We start from the raw sequence: 16,556 nt of genomic DNA on the forward strand, positions 1-16,556 counted from the left end.
AAAGACGTCATCGTTTCAGCGAGGGAGGACACTGACAGTGACGTCACAGGTGACATAAATTTGTTTACCTCCTCGCACGTTTTGTCAGTTCACAGTTCTTAGAAGAAGTGAAGTGTTTGGAGCGTTTCAGACAACGTTCGTTCTAATTCTCGCAAAGTCAAGCTGGTCAAGGATTTTAGAGGCGTTCGAACGATCAGAAAAATGGTTCTCGCACTTATTAGAAAAACTCCGGAGGTGAGGACATTTTATTATCGCTCTACAAGTTATGAGACCATAGTCGTGCTCTCGTGCACGACATGGAATTTTCACCATAACGATCGGCAAGGTAATCAAGAAGGTACTTTTAAGGTTCACCAGAGAAAAGCAGTAGAAAATAGTAGTCGTATGAAATAGCGAGTTTCCTCGATTGTGATATTTTACCATTGTAGTTTTGGATTTTACCCAATTTTAAAACGACAAATTACGTGTACAAGGACCTGCAACTTTTGAAAGCAAATTAACCAAAAGCGAAAGTTGCATTTATATGAATTAATGAATTTTTAACTTCAAGCAAAACATGAAAAATGGGTTTATCGCCATATAAACCCAAAAGTAACCCTGCTTTCTCTGATTTTAGTCCTTAATTTTAAGTTACGGAAACGAAAAGTTTGATATGAGGCAAAATTGTTTCTTAGCTATTTATAGAAACAAAAGTGATGCACGTGAGAGAAAGACAGTCGGGTTGTCAAAATGAGACGAATTTTTGATTAGTTTGAAGGACGTCTAGTTGAGATAGGCCGATTGGTTGCCCGGGATTGGTTGATACGTTTTATGCATTTAAATCACGTGGAAGAAGACACTTTCATCGAAACAGTAGGAAAAAAATACCTTTTCATGAATATATGCTACCCACACGTCACTTCAATTCTTGGAAACTTCGGTCTAAAATTCCTGTTTACATTTCACGACTTCTCACAGCGACATTTTTTTACGAAAATGACAAAAACGTGTTGAGGTTCTTTACGATTTTATTTCATTTTAATTTTATTTCCTTTTCAGATTGCTCCTCTTATTGTCATAGTTTGTACTGCTAGTGTAGGCGCGATAGCCTTCGGGGTACGACAAGCTACGAAGAACCCTGAAGCTTGGTACGTAATTACTGTTTTTATTAAACCCGACGAAAAATCGTCATTGCAGAGAACAAAACAAAATTCTACAAAAACTGAAACATATTTGATTTGAGCTCTGTTTCTAATTTCTACGGATGAAGTTGCCTCGCACGTGATGGAATGCAATCTTCACAAGGCTTTTGTCTTTGCTACATTCTGTTTCATTTTTCCGCGTTTAGTACAAAATGTAACAACACAATGCTAATTTTTGGTGGTTGACGTTTACTTCCGCGCGTGACGCATGACACGATGCACGAACAGTGTTCGAAAAGTCTATTTTTGGTGCTAATTCGCTACAAACGTTCTTCAGAAGCCATAGGCGAGAGAGAAACACTGATTTGAAATAGCGAAAAGAAGTTGCGAAACTGTTATTCTTAGGGTAAATATTGACTTTCGTCCGCTGAGCAAACATTAATATAGAATTGCGTGACTTGAATGCTAATTTAATCGGCTATAGCGCGGACGCGATTCCGCGAAAAAAAAGGTCAAACTGTAAATGGTGGGTTTCGGATTCACTGAGGAAATAATAACATTCCACCAGTATCGGAAAGGAATAAGAGTTCTACTGGGTTGGAGAATTTTAATGTAAGATTGCAAATCATAGAAAAAAAACAAAACTTTTGTGTAACAATAATCATTACAACAGAAAATCAAGTATCGAACAGGAAGTAGGACATTGAGCAACAGAACAATATGAGTTTTGGTATCAAAAAACGTTTCTTTAGATATAGAGAGTGTACAAAGAAAAAGCATAGCAATTAATTGATTGAAATAATTCTGCTATAAAAATATCATTTTTTTAACAGCTATCTTTTGATTTAGGTATTAATTGATTTATTAAGCTATTAATTAATTATTTATCTTTTATTAAAAGGTATCATAATTAATCTATTTATTTATTTATTTTTGACAGCTGGGACAAGAGAAACAACCCTCATCCTTGGCTGAATATCAAACAAAATGAACAAGTTAAGGTAAGCATGATAAAAACACTAACTCTCCTTACTGGTCAGCACATACTGTATGTGTTACAAATGAAAGTTCTGAGAATTTGGTAATATATCATTGAAGAAATGTCAATAATTACAGTAATTAGTATGTTCTTTTAAAATGATCAATTTACCTGAAGTTTTAATCTATTGTCAACAGCTTTACAGTCACACCGACTACTCAAAGCTTGGAGACGACAAAGAAGCCTGAGGATTGAAAGTAGGAATAAAAGTCCTTGGAAACTATTATCAAGATGATATGGAAATTAAACACAGCCAAGAGTTAATTTGGGTTAGAACTTGTGAAGAAAGGCTTATAATTTACCTTAAGAATTAGATGTTATTATAAATTACAAAAGTTTATAAATTAAGTCAAGAAGTATTTGCAGTATTATTTAATAATAATTTATGTCATTTACTCAAACAGAGTTAGAGTGTAAACGACTAGAGTACAGGATTTAAGTTGAAGATTTGTAGTTAAGGAAACTCCATAACTTTGTAGGTCTTTATACCTCTCTTATAGCTATAGCCAGGATCAATAGCCCTGTAAGTCCGGATTAACCTATTTTAGTGTAATGTATTTATTTTCTTACATAATTAAAGGAGCTCAGTCAAGGTATTTTGGCTTATTTTGGCCTCCGACAAAATTACCTTTACATTGAGGGAAACGTGAAAATAAAAGTATACTAAAATAGAAAAACACCAAAGAGCGGGATAATAAGATAAACCATAAAGGAACAAGTTAAGGAGGGAAAAGATTGACATGGATTACAAACGACGAACTTGAAAAATTTACGTTAAACTTTTCAAGATGCACAAACCCTGACGTAGCTTCTTTCCATAAAACAGAGCATGAATTTTCGCATGCTTTACTGGAAGCGTAGCACAGTGTCAGCGCAATTTCATGCATGAAAAGTGTAAAATGTTTTGAAAGAAATTTAGTTCTAATAAAATAAGAACGAAATAATTTTCGGTACTTTTAGTTTTTGCTTGTTTGTTTCGTTTTGTATTTGCTCTTTAGTTTTGGTGTGGTTTTGGTTGCTAATTCGTACAAGTGTGTGTATCGAACCTGAGTCAGGTGAGTAATTAAGGGAAATGAATTAAAAAGAAAACGAGTTTAGTAGAGAGCATATTTCTGTTAAAGAAAACCAAAAACGAAGACGAGCAAAAAAAGCGAATATTATTGAAGCAGTTAATTCAAAATATTTCATTTGTTAGTCCTGTCAAAAGTCCCACAACCTATGCTGAAATTGCTTTGTTAATTGCGACGTACATACTGATTTAGAACCTTACTTTTTTTGTAATTACTGAACTTTGTAGAAATTAAAATTTTTCTTCTTTTTTTAAAACAAAAAGTTCCTTCTGTTTTGTGATACACCGATTGGAAAGAACAGGTTAGAATCTTTAACATGTAAAATCGAGCTATTATTACTTATCGACAAGTAATCTTTCTGGCTTTAATTAATTGCAGTCATTATTCCTGGTCCCTTTTGCCGAGTCAAATACAACAGCATTAATCATTTCCCTTGAGTGTTAAAATTTGAAGCCGATCATTTAAAATTCGTTCTACTCCTTTTAACCCTTCCGATTACGTTTTTAGTCAATTTAGAAAATGAATTTTTTCCCCTTTCACTGGTCACATCGCACGTATTAATAACGTAAAATGTGAGTATTTGTGTTGTTTTTTTTCTGTGAAAATGTACGAAAATATATTTCGCACTCGTTAGTGTTAGCTACTGTTAGCTAGCTGTCCTATTTCTCGGAAGTAAATAATTTGTTCACCTTAATAAACAGATTTACCTTGCATAAATCAGTCTGAAATAAAGGTTTATCCTCCTGAAGTTGAGTAATTTCATGCCTTAAAATAAAATGACGAAGTTTCATATTTTTAAAGTCCTTCAAATTGTCAAATACTTTTCGCAGCTAGCGGAATCCTTTGAAAATTGGGGAATATCACTTTTTTTCCGGCTCCTCGATCGATCAGGCAATAGTTGTTCGTTGGTTTGACAGATTTGATCGATCTTCAATTCCTTAAAAATATTTGACGTAGTAATATCGCAATACTTCCTGGGAGCGAGGTAAGAGGTCCAATTGTGTTGCTGAGTAGAACGCGTGACGTCACACATGTCAGATGAACTTTTCAGAATTTGTTTTATTTATACTCACCAAAGCTAGGAGAAAGCGGAGAACCCCAGACTACAGGTGAAGCGATCTAGGGCATTTAGGCCGCGTTCGCTTTAAATACTCCAATTGCTCTTACTACCGGAGTTTTAACCGTTCAAGTTATCAAGGAAAATGGTTTTTGCTCTTCTAAGAAAATCTCCAGAGGTAAGGAACTCTTTTTCGCTATTGTAAAACGTGGCTTAAGCTTAAAATTTTCCGTCTTCCTTGCTGCGTGCACTTCAACACGTCCAATGTGCTTAGCGATAAACGGGGGAAGGAAGGATTCAGATTAATCCTTCTTCAGGTTCTTAAGTGTTTCGTCTTGTTAAATGTTTGGCTTTACGGAGTAGCAGAACGAAAAATCCAACTATGAAATGAAATTTGTATGTTTAAGGAGAAAACGTTTTAGATTGCACGTACCCGGCGAATTTATGAATTCAAAATTTTTAAATCGTAAAAAATAAGAAACAGAAAAATGATTTCATTCACGAACTCTGAGAGAGGATTAAAGATGAAACTTGAAACCCGGCAATAGGTTTGCTTTCTTGACATTGTCGCAACGTTTTGTACCTGAAAATAGTTTCTTCGCCATAGAAACTGTCTAGATTTTCTCAGAACGAAACCCGGGAGGTGATTTTTTAAGTAGGTCTTCTGCCCAGAGCTTGCCAGCTGTGATGGATATATTTGAATTTTAAAACAGCAATTGCGTAAATCATTCCAAAAATTAATACTTCTTACACGTAACTGAAATACTTACTTCTAGAAGATATCAGGTTCTATTGAATGAGTACGGGGATAGACTACCTGTAAAGAAAAGTCGAGGATATTGGAGAGTTGTCCGTTTTAGAAAGTTGACTGTGTTCTTTACACAACCGGGCAAAAATTTATGATGGGTGTATAAATACTATTTTGAAGGTCTGCGTTATCAGATTGCAGTAATATTTTTTGTTTCACCAATTTCCTTTTCAGCTTGTGCCTCTGTTTGTGATCATTGGAACTGGCTGTGCAGGGGCTGCTGTCTTCACGATAAGACAAGCAACGAAAAATCCTGAAGCATGGTACGTATAAACCCTGCAATTATGAGAAAGAAGTCTATTTATCACTTTTACATGAAATCCGAGAAACACATAAAGAAGCCGCTGCCAGCCATGAATCGATATTGCACTTGAACACGATCTCGCATTTTTCTTTCTCGTTTCTTCTTGGTATAATAATTATAATTATTTTGGAATAATCAACGTTAAGCGTTTTTCATTCCAAAGGGTTAAGAAGTTTTAATCGTATTACAATTACCGGTAATTATCGCATCTTTCGCAGAAATATCCCAGTGCTAGTGTCATCGAAGTGCAACTTTCTCAGCAGGCGTGAGTTTTAGCACGTACTTAGAGTTTAGACAAAACAAGAATTCTGATCGCGACATTTCAGTCTATCATTTTGCTCACTCAACTACTGAAGTCTGCCTTCAAGCATTTCTTCAAGTCTTTAGTCCAAAAGGCGGGCAGATTGTTTCTTATTTCGGCATTTCCGTGGTGATTGAAATATTTGTTCCTCGCGTCCCTTGATAGCAGCGTCAACTTGGAAATGTGACAGTTGTCATGTAAGAGATACGCATCAGCTGGCGTTGACTTATCGCAAGGGTAAATAAACTCCTTTAACATCATGCCAATATTTTTCAAATTTAATTTCACGCTCTCTTGCCTTCTTGTAGCAATATTAGCATGAAACATTTTCGTTTCCTTCGAATCGTTTTCTTTCCAAGTCTGTTTCCAGGTCAAAAGGGTTGTTACCCAAACAGAGGTATGCGTTTGAACTACAATTAAAACGAGAAACCTGAAAAGTCTATCTTTATTTTTATTTTCTACGTCATCCGTGAAGGAATACTAAAATTCTAATAGTTCCCTAGTGGGGGTGAGGGGGGGGGGGGGGGGGGGGGGGGGGAGAGGAGGGGTGGTGTAAGAAGTATTTTTTTTTTGGTTTCTTTCTGGAATCTTCCAAGGGGGAGGGGGGTTGGCAAGAACATGCAATTTTTTACTGTGCAGATATTATCTAAGGTTGTCATTTTGTCTTATATTTAGCCATTAGCTACAATGGCCATTTTAGAAGCATAAAATAATAATGATTATATAAAAATAAACACAAAAATTGGACAATATCTGCTTTCTAAGCTTCAATCTGCTCATAGAATTTATGTTTATGTTTTATTTATATTTTTCACAGCTGGGATAAGAAAAATAATCCCCATCCATGGCTCAATGTCAAGCATAACGAACAACTGAAGGTGAGTAGATTAAAATACTAAATATAAATTCTCCCTTGTGATTGCCATAAATTTCCTGTCACTGGGTTGTGAGAATTTGGTGGCATATCAAATCAAACTGTATCATGTGGTTGGTGACATCCTTAATTATTGTTATCAATGAGACAATTATTGTCTGATGGACCAGAAAGTAATATTGTAATGTAATATTGTTTAGGAATGAGGGAGCAAATGGGAATACGTGTATCTCCCAATCTGTAGCAAGGCAAGCCAATTTGCTACAATTTCAAGCCATTATCCATTGATTTGCAGATGTTCAATTTGCGTAAAATATGAATCTCCAAGTCTTGTCTTTCCAGACAATAAGGGGGAAAGAAAAATTCATGATCCAAATGATTACCAATTACCAAATAATGCGACAAACAAAATCTACAAAACCAGTCCTAAAATATGGATATATCTGCCATTTTAAAGGATCTGTGAATACTTTGAAATTATTGCCAAATCTTTCAATACAAACAATATATTTTGGCCAAATCTGAAACCTGGCAAACCTATTCAGCCCTCACTGGTATCAGAAACAACTAATATATTTTTTTTTCTTTCCATGAGCTGTTTTCAAAGTTACAATAAAAGGGGGCAATGATAACAAGTTAAAATTAATGCATTGTTCCAGAAAATATCCATACCCTCCCCTCCCATGCCTTGTGGAAATTCCAGTTTTGGTTCATACTTTCCTTTTAAAAATTTGGCTTTTGAGATCTTTCCACCCCCCCCCACCCCCCCCCCCCCCCCCCCCCCCCCCACCCCCAACTTGGAATTTCCAACAACTCTTTGGCATGGGTATGGTATAATTTCTGGAACTGGACATTGATAAACTTATCAACTGAAAGTATTTTTTGATGTTTTCTTACAGCTATACAGTCACACAGACTACTCAAAGATTGAAAATGTCAGGCCTGAAGCCTCATGAGTTTAACACTACACCAAAAAGGAAATGATAGCACGTTGATGAACTCAATCTGGTTTGCACTTTTCAAGAACTATTATAGTAGTTTAATTTGCAATAATTTAAGAGGATACACACTCAGCCCTATGTACACTAAAAAATGCAAGGAAGCTTCAAAGGGACATTCATGTTTACAACACAGTGAAAAGAAGATCTTAGACTTTTTCTTTGAATGGAAAAAAGCATTGATGTTGAAACTACTGTGGGTTTGACATCGGAAAATTGAAGTTTGAGTTTTGAAAATGAAAATATGATTTCTGAAACTGAGAAAACAAGCTCAATTTTTTAATCTATTTGTATGAATTGCTCTGACTCCAGATGAAAGCACTTTTTCTCACTTTAGATGAACAGGATTTTCCTTTTCACGGCTTCTATCCAAAAAGTAATGCTAATGCTTAATGCTAATAATTAATATCAGTTAATTTGCAATTTAAATTATGTAATCAGAGTGATAGTTATTAACAAAACTAGAATTAGCACTTTTCAACTCCAAAGGCCACTTTAGTAGTCTATAAACTTCAGATTTTCAAATTATTTACTAAACAGCTCATTGTCTAGAATGTTTAACAGCAATTTATCATATGGCTTGTGTTTGTACCAAAGGCACCCTGATTGGCTAATTCTTGGGCATTATTCTCTCGTAATGCACACAGGCCAATTATGGGCCTGCAAACTGAAAGCAAAAGGTAATTAAAAAACCATTGCATGAGAGTGAATTCTATTACCTTGACGAGCTACAATTTCAGGGGAAAAGCAAACTCCCAGAGTTAAATTACAAATGCATTGGTGCTGTACAGGATGAAGGAAACAGCTTAACAGCTTTTTAAAAGCCATATAATAAACTACCTAATTTTAACCTCAAAATATGTTCTGTCTTTACAGGAAAACCTCAAACCTTGCTGCAAGGTCCTGGTTTGAGTTTTCCTCATGAATACCTCACTCTCAGTTAGTAAATTACTTCCAAGTTATTTGTAGATCAGAAAGAACTTTCAAACCAGCACTAAAAAAATATTTTTCTGCAGGTTATGGCACCCTGACTACATTAAACATTTTGATACCAAAATACACAAATTTATATGGCACATTGTTTGATAGACTGCATGCAACTAACACTTCTCAGCAAGACGCAGCGAGACCTTGAGGACAAAAACAAGCAAAAGGAAAGAGCATGCTTATTCATTTCTCTTGTTTGTATCTCTCGGCCTTAGCTGCATGTAGGTTAACAAAGAATGTATCTTGTAAAGAAAAAACGAATGAACTTAGTACAACAACTTTAACTTGTAACTATACCCTTAAATGTTTTGTACCGGCCCATTGCTAGCTTTGTTTTGTACCGCAGTTATAAAGTTTGTATGAGAAGTGACAAATTAAAGGAAATACTGTATGTGGTCGATGAAAGAACGCCAAGTAAATAAATAGCCAGTATGTAGAAAAAGTAGTCTCGTTTCTCTTGTTATCAAATTCTTAAGTTTCCTCGCCCAAAAAGTTCATTTTGAACTTTTTTGTTGTCTTCAAGCGCTTCAAACACTCGGCCATTTTGCCCTTTGTGACTCTTTTGACGGAATAGTCCGTCGACTTAGCCACCACGCCTCCTGCAACTCGTTCTGCCGGCAAACGCCATTTTGTTGACTCGAGACAACGTTCGCTCTTCTTTCAGCGTTTTTTTCGGTGTCGAGTCTTTAGCCGAGAAAATGGTTTTGGCATATATGAGGAAACATCCCGAGGTAGGAAAACGTTCATCGTTTGGGTTGATTTATGTTGAATTCTTCCCTTGGGACTAGATTTATGACTTTATACGAGCTTGCGTACGAAAATGCATGTATGCTTAGCTTATTCGTGTATGGTCAGCTCTTTATTAGATCTGAGTCGTTTTAAAAGGACTTGGAATTGTCATTTGTTTAGTCCGGCGAAAAATTAAGTTGCTCTGATTGAAATCAGAAGTCATCATCGAGGAAATGGGATTTTATCAGTGATGAAGTATTTTGATAGGCAGTGCAATAAATATCACGTCGTGACCTGCAGGGGCCCGTTTCTCGAAAGCCCCGGAATCTTTTCGGGCCCGAAAAGCCATTTTTAGTTAATCAGTATTTAAAGACAGAGAGGTGTATACACCTGAAACTTCTTGTATGAAGAGAACCTCTGTTCGTATTAAGAATATATGAATAAAACAGCTCTGTAGTAAAAAGGTTTGAGATTTTGCTACGGCTTTTCGGGACCTTCGAGAAACGGGCCCCTGACGTTCGTAGATATTTCAACGCAAGTATCAGAGATTGTTAAATAGCTGGGCTGGGTTTTTCAAAACCCGGTTAATGCTAAGCAAGGATTAAAAGTTAACCACAGTATCAAATTTTCTTGTTTAACAATGTCCTTCACTTATAATATAATTTTTTGGGTAGTGTAAAATTACTCAAGCTCAAAACTGAAGGACAAACAAGATAAACACAAAACCCCACCGAAAAAATACAAAACGAAAATCAAAATTCTCGCTGATCCTGGGTTAGCTTAACTGGGCTTTGAACAAACCAGCCCTGGAGTTAAGTTGAATCTAATGCACACTCTTATTGGTTAGTTTATGGTCATGTGGCAATGGCTAAATCTAGATGTCTCCTGCTGGGCAACAGTTGTGCAGTTGTTGCCTGCTCTCCCACTTACTAGAGATTACTTTACCTCCTTGCCTTACAAGTAACTACTTCACTCTAAACTTCAGCTGTATAACAAAACACTTAATTACTCTTCTCTTGGGAAACAGTGAGTTTTGTTTTCCCTCTAATCTCAATGTTTTGAGATTCCTGGGAAAACAAAATTAATTTTTTTCCTGGGGACCTGAACAATTAAGTGTATCATGTTGAAGGTTTACCCACGAGGTAATCTTTGTATGTTTGCTATCACAGGGCTCGAAATTGTGACCAACATAGTCACATTTGCTACTTATTTGCGACCAGAAAAATAAGAGTAGTCACAAATTTGCGACTAGGTTTTGCCTTGGCTGACACAAATTAAGAGGGCTAGCAGTAATCTCAAAGGAAAAAGAACATTACTTGTGGATGAAAGACACAATTTATTCGAATAGATATAATAAAACAAACCCAAGATTCTTTAATCGCCAACTGGATTGCCATGTTTGATTATTCTAAGGCACACTAAAGTAAATGACTCTCTCTCTCTCTAAACTTCAAAATGGCTACACCTGTTTGAAATTGCCCTATAATGCATTGTAAACCCTTGAGCTTTGACTACGTCATGTATGTCTATGGATTGTGTCTCTTGTATTTGATTTTGTGACTAAAAATTTACATTTAGCAACTATTTTTTACCACTTAGTTGCCAAATGGCGACTTAAGGACTTTGTTAATTTCGAGCCCTGTATCATGGAAATTCATCCCAATGGAGTTAACTTTGATATGCTCTGTAGGTAAAGATAAATTGCCCTCTCGTTACTATTTTAGCAGGTTGAGTTAGTTGAGGGCCAAAAACTCCACCAGGAAGAGTCTGTCCAATTTTGGAGACATTTGCTCAGATTGGGAATTCCTTTGTGGGTAGATTTTCAAAAAGACTTCGTTCATCAGACCAGTAATGTTATTTCAACCATACAGTCAAATGGTTTTGCCTTGCGTGCCATTTGTTTGTTATTGCACGACTTAGCAACTTTGCTTTCAGTCACCCAAAAAAGGCCTTGTACAATAAATAACCAGACTGGTTTTCAATTGAGTGTCATAAAACTAAAACCAAACCAGTTACTTACTAACTAGACTACTCAGCTAATCTCAAACTGTAGTAAAACCAAAACCTAAGTCATTGCCTGATTACTTTCATCACTCAATTGAAAACCCCTCTAAAGATTGTCCTGTTTACATCTCATGCACAGCTACTAAGCATTCTTAATTTTGCACACATTGCAGCTGGTTCCATTGTTTGTCATCGTTGGTGCTGGTTGTGTTGGAGCTGGCTATTACATCTTGAGGCTGGCTACCCAGAACCCTGATGCTACGTATGTATACAGTAACATAAACTGCAGCAACATCAGTTATTAAGAGAAAACTAAGAGATGTCTGCTGTAAACCCTTTCGCCCAAGTAAAGCAATACTATCTAGACTGTCTCAAATCCAGAGTTCTTAGCGTGAAAATCAGTCATCTAATCACTTACCAATAAATAACCCCCCCCCCCCCTAATATTTAGACTAACCTGATCCTTAGTTCAACTTAGTTTGACGCGGCTATGGTTTCCGAACATCTGACCTGGGTTGGGCAACAAAGAAATGACTTTCCTGATGAAGCAGCCAATGGACAATAATGTTGTAAGAGAAGCCTGTAAGACCTTGAGATCTATTGAATTATTCAATCAATCGATCGATCGATCAATCAGTCAGTCAATCAATCAATCAATCAATCAATCAATCAGTCAGTCAGTCAGTCAGTCAATCAATCAGTCAATCAGTCAATCAATCAATCAGTCAGTCAGTTGTCATTCAGTCAATCAGTTAATCAATCAGTCAGTCAATCAATCAGTCAGTCAGTGCATTAATCCATCAATCCATCCATCCATCAATCAATAAATAAATCAATTTATTAATCAATCAATCATCTTTTTTATTGATAAATGCTAAACATCATAGTTGAAAACTGAGAACAGAATACCCACCAGAGCTCTGGTGTTTGCCAGATCTTACTCAATGCACTGCTTTTAATAGTTAGCTTATGTTGTTTTGATAGCTGGGACAGGAAGAACAACCCATACCCCTGGCAAAAGATCAAGCACAATGAGCGCCTGAAGGTTGGTTTAAATATTCATGATAGAAAAAAAAAAAAGAACATGCATGGCTTATATTTCTAGCAGGAATTGACTTATTGAAAGGGAATTTTAGAAATAAGTTGACTTAAAGCTACCTTCCAAAATTTCCTATTTATCTGTCCTAAAGAAACTTTGCAGGCTACCATTTACACAATCTGTTATTGGGAGCAGAATAAACTGAATATGCCAAAGAATGACATAAATCCAGTCTGTTTGTTGTTTTGTTCTTTAATATTTTGTATTTAGAAGAAAAGAATGGCCCAACCTAAAAGCCAATGGGAAGTTTTGGGAAATTTGAATTAATTTTATTAATCCTTATTAATAATAATACAAAAATGTGATAAGATTTAACTGCTGCTTGATTTTAACCTGTTTACTCCAAAGAGTTCAACACTGTGATTGTGACTTGTGAAAAAACTCAAGTCTCATTTTACAGATTACTGCTGAAAAATATGTGCAGTTCCAGAAAATATCCTTACCCACCCCAAGGAAGGTTTTAACAGAAATTCAAAGGGGGAAAAGGGTTTCAAAAGCCAAACCTTTTGAAGGAAAGTATAAATCATAACTGGAATTTTCTAGAGGAGTGGGGGCTTCAAACTATAAAACCTTCCATGGGAGGGGCAAGGTTATTTTATGGGACAATACAATAGTACCCATAAGAATAGATATCAATGCATGAGCATTATTTTGTAGCTTTATGTGAATAGTCACATAACAACATTGAATGTAGCACTACATGAAAGAAGTATGCAGCAGCTTTTAATTTCACTTGATTTAATGAACAATATAGCAGTTAACAACTTTCTTTCGCCAGAATTAAAACAACTTAGCCTTGTTGCATTGTTGTTTAACAACAAATAATTATCCCATTAGACGCACTTTACAATAATATTTTCTCTTTGTTAACTGGGTTTGTTTCACTTGCTTTACAGTTCTACAGTCACACTGACTACAGCAAGTTGGAGAACACCAGGCCAAACATCGATTGATTCTTAAACGCTTGGTTTAATCATAGCAGTGGCAGTGTGCTTGTGATGTCAAGATTCACCATGTCACTTGTAAATGCTGGGGTTTCGTAAACATTCATGTGGGCTTATTTGTTGTTGTATGGGTTTGCTTTCAATAAAATAATTTCTTGCCTTCTTAATTGCACGTACATGTAATCATTTCTTCATCATCTCCTCTCATAGCGCCAGTAGAAACACAGTATGTAATCTTTTAGAAGTAACTAATTTGATTCAAGTTAGTTCCGTCTACTAGCTCGTGACTCTGTTTGGCTACCATTTGCATTCACTTCCAATGATTCTAGCGACTTGGGTTCACTTTTATGGTGATTAGGGGTTTCACTAATGTTTCCAGCAGAAGGGCAACTGGTTCTAACAGGTGGGAAAAACTTCTTAAAAGGAACTTCTTTATAAGAGAAACTTTCCTCCAGATGGTGAAACCATCGGGGCAAAATCATCCCCACAGCCTGTCAATTTGCCTGGTGCCCGGCCCTTATTGAAACCTCTGCTTGATCCAATTTTTCCACTAAACATATGAGAAGTTGAAGTAGCAGTCACAACCCAGGCTGTGGAAATGCATTGAAATAAATCATTTTGGCAACTTGCATCCACTCATGCGTAAATATGCAACACAAATTGATGGCAGATCACAGGATGGAGTGTTGAGTGTGACATGTCTCCATACCAAGGTTGTTACAGAGAATGCACATGCACCTGTTTTATCTAACTTAAGGTGGCTCTGTAGTAGTTTTACGATCGCACACACACTGAGGATGAAAGCTCAAGCAATCTGCACATGCTCAAAGGAAAATGACAGTGTATTTTGATATTTTATGTCAATATGAGCACAAAAAAAGCCAAAACTTAAAGTGAATTTTCTCGTGTTTCCTTCATTGAAATTCTGTAAAATTTAGCAGACTGGTAGTAGATATTTTACTTTAGTCGGAGCTCATTTTTCAGGGAAATCTATACGACCAGTTTTTTCGCAGCAGTGAAAAAAAAATGCAAAAATTGAAAAAACGGACTTTTACAAACCCTACTTTTTTTGTGTTTAAAATTTGTATCATGTAGGATGCGCTGTGCTGTGAACATTTTGGAAGATTTCACCGAAGGAAATTCAAGAAAATCACCAATAAAGCCTTAAAAAAGGAAAAAAACACATTTGTTTGGGCATTTATAATTCAAGATTAAAACCCAAAATTTTAACAGAGATGATAGTAAATCACTATTATTTTAATCATTGCTTATTACATGTAATAAGTTTGAGAGGAGTGGGTGTAAAAATGAATGCAAAAACAGCATTCAAAACATCACTTATGTGTGCAATGCCATAAATGATTATCGGTACCCTATGGGGCCACCTTATGGACTGCTCTTTATTAGGTGGGGAGGAGGGGAGAGGTGGTGACCTGGTAGGATTTGAGAGAGTCTCCCTGTAATATATAGAATAACCCCACCTCTTTATCAGGAAATTTTGCCTTCCTCCCCTCGTAATTCTAAAATGATAAGCAAAAATTAATATTAACTGTATCAGGTAACATTGCAGTTTTAAGTGAAAATAACAGTTAATAATTATATTGCATTGCACTGACTGTTCATCAATAGGATGTGGTTGTTAATTAGGGGCTCCACTGTATCTGCAACCAAATAACTGGTGGGGCTGGCCTGAGTTGATGCTGTTTCGTACATTACAAAGTAGGGGGTCCGAGGGGAGGCTTCCAACAGAAAAATTGAAATTTCAGAACCTCATAAATGTTATTTTTAGGCATTCTGACAGAAATTTTGCATTACCATAAATGACCTACTGGTGATCATTTTAAGTGACACCCCCTTTACACTTGATATTCTGTTGGCTCGCACCCCCTTCGAAGTGCCCCCCCCCCCTTTGAAGCCATATTCTTGGCATGCCCCTACTAAATTCCACCACACCATCTTATAAAAAAATTAATAGTGTCTTATATGTACCAAACAGAGATAACAAATCACAGTCCATTAAGTTTACTTGAAAGTAATTCTGGACTCTATAGAGAGGGACTGAGTCAACACAGATTTTATTTTTATTTATTCAAACAGCAAAACTTGATCAGATAAAATGGTGCCGCATGATAACATACAAAATTTCAAAGGAGCAATTTTACTTTCTGTGATGTCGTGATGGTCTTGTCTCAAGAAAGAGAGAGGTACATAGCGCCGTTTTGAGCAGGGGGCCTCCAAGTGCAGCAGGCCTGGGGCAGTTACCACAAATACTGATCTAAATTTCATACGTAAGGCCTGTACTGAGACTCTCAAAAGTTTAAATGCTTTGCAGCTTCTTTGAAACTCAGATTACTCAACTCTTTCTTGTGCTTCACTAAATACTTTTTGACACTGGAACTAGAGGTCCAAGTGTATTGCCTCAGAGCCCATCCAATTGCCTTTCTGATGAAAAACTCTTCCTCCTCAGCCCTTAGACTGCAGAATCGAAACAACATCTCCTCGTCGGTTTCCTCTTTGTAAGAAAGCTGATGCAGTATGGCAGTTCTCCTGAGCCACATATTTTCATGATCAATCCACTCTTCCATCACATTTCTTCCGATATCTCGATGTTTCCTCACGAGCCCGCCAACAAGTTTATTAGCGAGGGCGTCTACTGTATCCCACCAAGACTTCGATGTGATCAAGCCTTTGATGCACTCTATGTTTGCTTCAAATTCTGCTGAGGTATCCATGTGCTTCTCAAGATAATCGACGGCAAAGTATTGGAATTCTCGTTGTGGTTTAGCCCACAAAAGTGCAACAAACTTTCTAGTCTCTTGTGGTGACAGTTTCTGCTGCAGGAATTCTTTACAAACGCTTCTTCTAAGAGGGCTGCTAAGACCAAAGAACTCGAATTTGTCCCTCATGTATTTCTTCATGGGCTGACTTCTCTTAGGATCGGCATTCTTGCGAAGTTCTCTTCCTACTTTCTCGACCAAGGTCGTCACCTTGTTTGAATTTAAACTCTCATTTCCTAATGTTTGGTCATCATTTTCAACTTTTCGTCGCTTTTTCTTCGACTCGGCAGTCGAAACAGCTCTCCTTTTACTCATCACAGTGGAACAACCTTGCTTAAAGCCCTTGAAGAAAGAACAAGAGTACAAATTACTCACTTTTCGTAGAATACCCCTGTGCACACCCATTTACCAAAGTCACGCTCAAATTAGCATAATCACGCAACG

General features: G+C 36.6%; 4 protein-coding genes across 4 annotated transcripts; 3 read left to right on the forward strand and 1 right to left on the reverse strand.

Annotated features, from left to right (window-relative positions):
* Positions 1 to 70: 70 nt before the first annotated feature.
* On the forward strand, positions 71 to 3,978 carry LOC110041804 (cytochrome c oxidase subunit FA4-like). Its single transcript, XM_089285260.1, has 4 exons — positions 71 to 234; positions 1,039 to 1,127; positions 2,062 to 2,122; positions 2,298 to 3,978. Exons 1-4 carry the CDS (start codon positions 202 to 204, stop codon positions 2,346 to 2,348), a joined length of 234 nt encoding a protein of 77 aa, XP_089141386.1. The 5' UTR covers positions 71 to 201; the 3' UTR covers positions 2,349 to 3,978.
* Positions 3,979 to 4,104: 126 nt separating this feature from the next.
* Positions 4,105 to 9,001, forward strand: LOC110040582 (cytochrome c oxidase subunit FA4-like). The gene is made up of 4 exons (XM_020745832.2): positions 4,105 to 4,465; positions 5,270 to 5,358; positions 6,518 to 6,578; positions 7,474 to 9,001. Exons 1-4 carry the CDS (start codon positions 4,433 to 4,435, stop codon positions 7,528 to 7,530), a joined length of 240 nt encoding a protein of 79 aa, XP_020601491.1. The 5' UTR covers positions 4,105 to 4,432; the 3' UTR covers positions 7,531 to 9,001.
* Positions 9,002 to 9,133: 132 nt separating this feature from the next.
* On the forward strand, positions 9,134 to 13,502 carry LOC149115847 (cytochrome c oxidase subunit FA4-like). Its single transcript, XM_089285258.1, has 4 exons — positions 9,134 to 9,290; positions 11,466 to 11,554; positions 12,277 to 12,337; positions 13,288 to 13,502. The coding sequence occupies exons 1-4, from the start codon at positions 9,258 to 9,260 to the stop codon at positions 13,342 to 13,344; spliced, it is 240 nt and encodes a 79-aa protein (XP_089141384.1). The 5' UTR covers positions 9,134 to 9,257; the 3' UTR covers positions 13,345 to 13,502.
* Positions 13,503 to 15,341: 1,839 nt separating this feature from the next.
* LOC110041278 (uncharacterized) lies at positions 15,342 to 16,545 on the reverse strand. The gene has a single exon (XM_020746565.2). It carries the CDS (start codon positions 16,515 to 16,517, stop codon positions 15,645 to 15,647), a length of 873 nt encoding a protein of 290 aa, XP_020602224.1. The 5' UTR covers positions 16,518 to 16,545; the 3' UTR covers positions 15,342 to 15,644.
* Between the last annotated feature and the right edge of the window lie 11 nt (positions 16,546 to 16,556).

Source organism: Orbicella faveolata, unplaced genomic scaffold (genome assembly GCF_042242905.1).
Source record: "Orbicella faveolata isolate gen_17 unplaced genomic scaffold, um_ofav_v1 contig_13, whole genome shotgun sequence".
Classification (NCBI taxonomy): Eukaryota; Metazoa; Cnidaria; class Anthozoa; order Scleractinia; family Merulinidae; genus Orbicella; species Orbicella faveolata.